This window comes from Vigna angularis, chromosome 10 (assembly GCF_016808095.1).
Source record: "Vigna angularis cultivar LongXiaoDou No.4 chromosome 10, ASM1680809v1, whole genome shotgun sequence".
Classification (NCBI taxonomy): Eukaryota; Viridiplantae; Streptophyta; class Magnoliopsida; order Fabales; family Fabaceae; genus Vigna; species Vigna angularis.
Genome location: NC_068979.1, coordinates 487,177 through 491,538, shown reverse-complemented (window position 1 = coordinate 491,538; position 4,362 = coordinate 487,177). Strand labels below are relative to the sequence as shown.

Below are 4,362 nucleotides of genomic sequence, written 5' to 3'. Positions count from 1 at the left end.
AACGTAATACATTCACAAAAAGGATGGAATGATTTTAATAAGATCATATAATAAAAAAGAACTATTTATTATTGATAATAATTTGAGACAGATGTTGCATTACCATAAATTTCAGGCAAAGATATCTATTGGTTTCTTCTTCCAAGAGATAAAACAAAACATGTATGATAACTCTTCGAGTAGGAGGAACCCAAAGGCACAGTGCAACTAAGCTTAAAAAGATAAAATACAAAAACAACAGACCACAAAGCTTGAAAGGAACGCGCTTTAAAGACATGATTCTTCAATCTCTCTATTCAAAATATAACTCACAATCGACTGAAGCTCTAGGAAAACGGACAATCTTCATGTACAACCTGTGTAGCCTGTCTGATCCCTCGTCACTGTCGAAACCATAAGGGTTGCTGAAAATCCAGATTGCTTCCAACAATGGCGTTGATTTCAACAAAACTTTAATGGCAAACAATTCGTCATTGTTCCCAGTAAACCCGTATAGCCTTAACGTCTTCAGGTTTGTTTCTAAGCACGATGGCAATGGATCAACCTTCTTTAAACAATTTTTATGCAGAAAGACGCCCTGGATATCAATGAAACTCATAACATAAGCATTTTGTTTGCAAATGAAGAATCGATTTCTGGGTTTGAAGTTACGTACCATGGCGAAGTAAAGAGCTTCGAGACGAGGTGAGCGCCGCAATATGGTCAGCAGGGCATCACATGCCATATTCATTGGATCTGTTGACTCCACATGAAGCTCAACCAAATTGTTGAACAAAGGAAGTTCCGGGATGTAAAATGGTCCTTGACATAGAGCCTGTGACATGCACAAACAAAAGATTTCAGAACAGTCTTCTGAACAAATCAGTATCATAAGCGTGTAGTCTAATTGTGTGACCAAACCTCAGCAGCAAAGTCTGAAATTGATAGCCTTTCCACTTCTGAGAGGGCCTTAAGAATTCTGAGCACGAAAAGACCAGCGTCCGTGCCGTCGCTGGGCGGTGGGTGAACCTCAACAGCTCCATTGGTGATCGATGATGTGTTACAATCCAAGGCGTAGTCATTTAGGAGGTCCCCGTCATAAGAGAATGTTTTCAGGTTATTCGAAGTGATTACTATTCGGCAGCTAGTTGGATCATCATCGTCAGCAATTAAATCGTTTTCGTCATCTTCCCACTCCCTGATGATCAATATCTGAAGCGATGGACAAGCAATGTGAACAGTTTCAACGTTGTTCCATTTGCAATCAATTAAGGTCAGCTGCTTTAGGGAGGGACAACCAGTGAAAAGTCGCTGCGTTGATAAAGAATCAGGGAACATAACCTCTCTCAAGCTCAAAGTGCTGAGACTCGGAAAAGAAATGGAGGAAGGGAGCACGAAAACATGAGGCATGCTGACATGAAAATTTGTCAAGTCTTTGGAGCTAAACAGGTAATCAGGGAAGACCAGTGGTTCCTCATCAAGGTTTCCAAATTCAAGGCTTAGTTCTTGAATCGTTGGCTTGATGAAACCACTTAGCCACCCATTAACCAGATGAGTTTCCTCGCAAACGTCGCATGCGAGAGAGAATACTTTAATACACGAGGTATTCAAAACCGCAAGCAGTTTGTCCACAAAGTCATTGAACTCTTTTTTCTCCCTGTGTAATTTTTCTTCCAACGTAACCTTTGAGATATGCTTCCATTGATTCCTCCATTTTTTGGATATGACAGCAGTTTGAATTGCTTCTTTGATGGGCAGGTTGGAGATAACCTCTTGAAGGATCTCGTTTGGTAGATCACGTAATTCGGCACCATTGTTTGTCTCTCCCTCCTTTTGCTTCCCGGTCAAAGAATCTACATCCATCCCTGCAACCAATAAGCATTAGTAAAATTAAAATGAAAGCAAAACCCATCAGAGAAACTCCTGCAAGGAACTAAATTCACCAGCAGAACCGTTTACACATTTAGAATGCAACAGCTTTATACATATATATGACTTATTTACCTGTTTTCAGTGTCGGAGGATTAAGAAAAAAGGCCTTAATTAACACGTTAATCTTGCCCCCTCCCCAAAAAAGTACAGTTTTACACCAAAATATACACAGACTAAGGAAAACATTCATTAGGGTTTTTCACAAAACTGCAAGTAATGATCGCAAACACGTTAGCTATGCCTATGTGGATTGCAGGACTAAACCACAAATGCTCATTTCCATCCCCCTTCAACTGTTTCCCTGGTTGAGTCAGAAAATTGGGGAAAGCGCAATCTTTAAACCCTTAACAGTAACATATGTCAGAAATTCAAGGGTTTAATTTTCATGTGGAGTAGAAACAGAAATGACAAAGTTAAGCTCTACATGGACGAAGACTCATGCATTCAAACACGAGTTTAAGTTTCATAATGAAAATGAAAGCAACAAGGATGATGATTCATACAGTAATATTAAGATTTTGGTTAGAAATGATGCCAGATTTCTTGTGTGTATTGAAATCAGATTTTATTGGTCACGTCTCTTTCAATAAAAATTTTAATTCTCTAAAAGACCAACAATTAATCTTGATTATGGATTCATATAAATACAGGATCACTCTATATCTAAAGTCTCACCAAAAGATTCAAGTAAGTATACCCATAAATACACCTTGTAATCCACCGAGGTCATGCAAAATCACCGTCCACGACAGAGTGTAAAATTCTCAGCTTGAAAACTGATTATACCATGTTAAGTTTGGCTTAAAATTCATTGTTTTAACATGAGATGAGATTCTACCTTCACAAGAATTTCATCAACTTCCGACAAACACACAAAAAGTGGCGATTTCATTAACAGAATCACAGACACTGTGTAAACGGTTCAAGAATTATACGTAAGCGAAAGCAGAAATAAAATAAATATAATTGAGAAACAAAAGTTGAAGTGATAACCTGAAAGGGGAAGGAAAGAACAAGTAGCAGATTTCACTGGAAAGTGACGATGGTAACAAGTAGACGACACTTTCACTTCTCAGCGCCAATGGCGAGGAAGCGAGTGATACTTGCGATATAATATGTGATCAAACATGTTTTACAAGGCACTATTTATAACTGTTGATTGAATTTTCAATTGATGTATTTTTAATTTATTTTTTTTAATACTGGAAAACTTTCAAAATCAAATGGTTAATAATTAATTAATGATATATTTAAAACAAGAATTAAATGAATTAATATATATATTGATTCCAAAAAAATTATATAAATTGTTTCTCGTTTTCTTAGCTTAATGTCCAAACAGACCCATTTAGTGAAAAGATTAGATAGTTGTCAATTTTCCAGTTAAACTAAGATTGTTTTTAAAAATGATTAATTGAAAAGATTGATTAATATTTGAATTCGGAAACTGTTTCAGATAATTAAATTATTAATGAAAATATGATCAAAATGTATTTATTACACACTAAATTTTACAATATTTTGAAAGAAAAAAAAACAATTAATGAAGTGGATTTAGCAGTTACTTTGTAATATATGTGTAATTTTTTTAAATTATTACAGCCAATATTAATGTCCTTTGATGATAAGAAAAAAAAACGTCAATGTATATTTATCACAACAATAATATATTTAACTCTTTATTGTATATAGGATATAATATAATGTAGAAGTAGAACCGTTACCGATGTGATTGCTGGTATTTGCAAGACCCATTGGTGGTATATTTACTTATAATTGAACATATTAAATAATCAATTTGAGAAATTATTTTATATTAAATTAAATATTTGAGAAATGTTTTCAGGTTAGAATGCATTGATTGCATTCTATATTTTAACAGTTTTTTGAAAAAAACAATGAACCAATCTGAAATATAAGGTTACGCTTTATGTACATTTTGTTAGTTTCTAGTTCTTTTATTGTTTTGTTTGATTTTATTAGTAGTATTTCAGGCAAAAGTTTTGTTAGTAATCTGTAATAATTTTTGAAATATTATTTTTTAAAATAGAAGTTTAATTTAACAAATGTGGTAGATTTCATCTTTATTAATAGATGACACTATCTGGAAGTATTGAATGAAATTACTTACTGATAGATAAACTAATGTTGTAAAAATTGAATAACAAGAATTAAATGTACAACAATACGATTTGATACCAAAAGTTGTTGATATAATTTGTGTGACATTCGCATTTCTTAATTTCCTCTTTCTGTTCACTTACACCTTGATTTGAATAGACAATTTCATACTTTATAAAACATTTAAATTAAATTCATTTTAAATTATTTTATTTTTAAAATATTTTGGTTAGGTCCATGTGGGTCCTAATATAATTTATATCAGGTTAAGTCAATTTTGCTTATATTTAGATTGAATTGAGTTGGTCTAAACAAGTTAAATAAATTAAT

General features: G+C 33.4%; 1 protein-coding gene across 1 annotated transcript; it reads right to left on the bottom strand.

Moving 5' to 3' along the window:
• Positions 1–292: 292 nt before the first annotated feature.
• LOC108319895 (F-box/LRR-repeat protein At3g26922) lies at positions 293–1,842 on the bottom strand. The gene is made up of 3 exons (XM_017551196.1): positions 901–1,842; positions 656–814; positions 293–577 (listed from the first exon to the last, which is right to left on the bottom strand). Exons 1-3 carry the CDS (start codon positions 1,840–1,842, stop codon positions 293–295), a joined length of 1,386 nt encoding a protein of 461 aa, XP_017406685.1.
• Between the last annotated feature and the right edge of the window lie 2,520 nt (positions 1,843–4,362).

Coding starts and splice junctions, on each gene's coding strand:
- LOC108319895 (XM_017551196.1), bottom strand. CDS start 1,842: ATGGATGTAGATTCTTTGACCGGGAAGCAAAAGGAGGGAGAGACAAAC. Junction 815..900: donor TTTCAGACTTTGCTGCTGAG/GTTTGGTCACAC, acceptor TGCATGTCACAG/GCTCTATGTCAAGGACCATT. Junction 578..655: donor AAGCTCTTTACTTCGCCATG/GTACGTAACTTC, acceptor ATTGATATCCAG/GGCGTCTTTCTGCATAAAAA.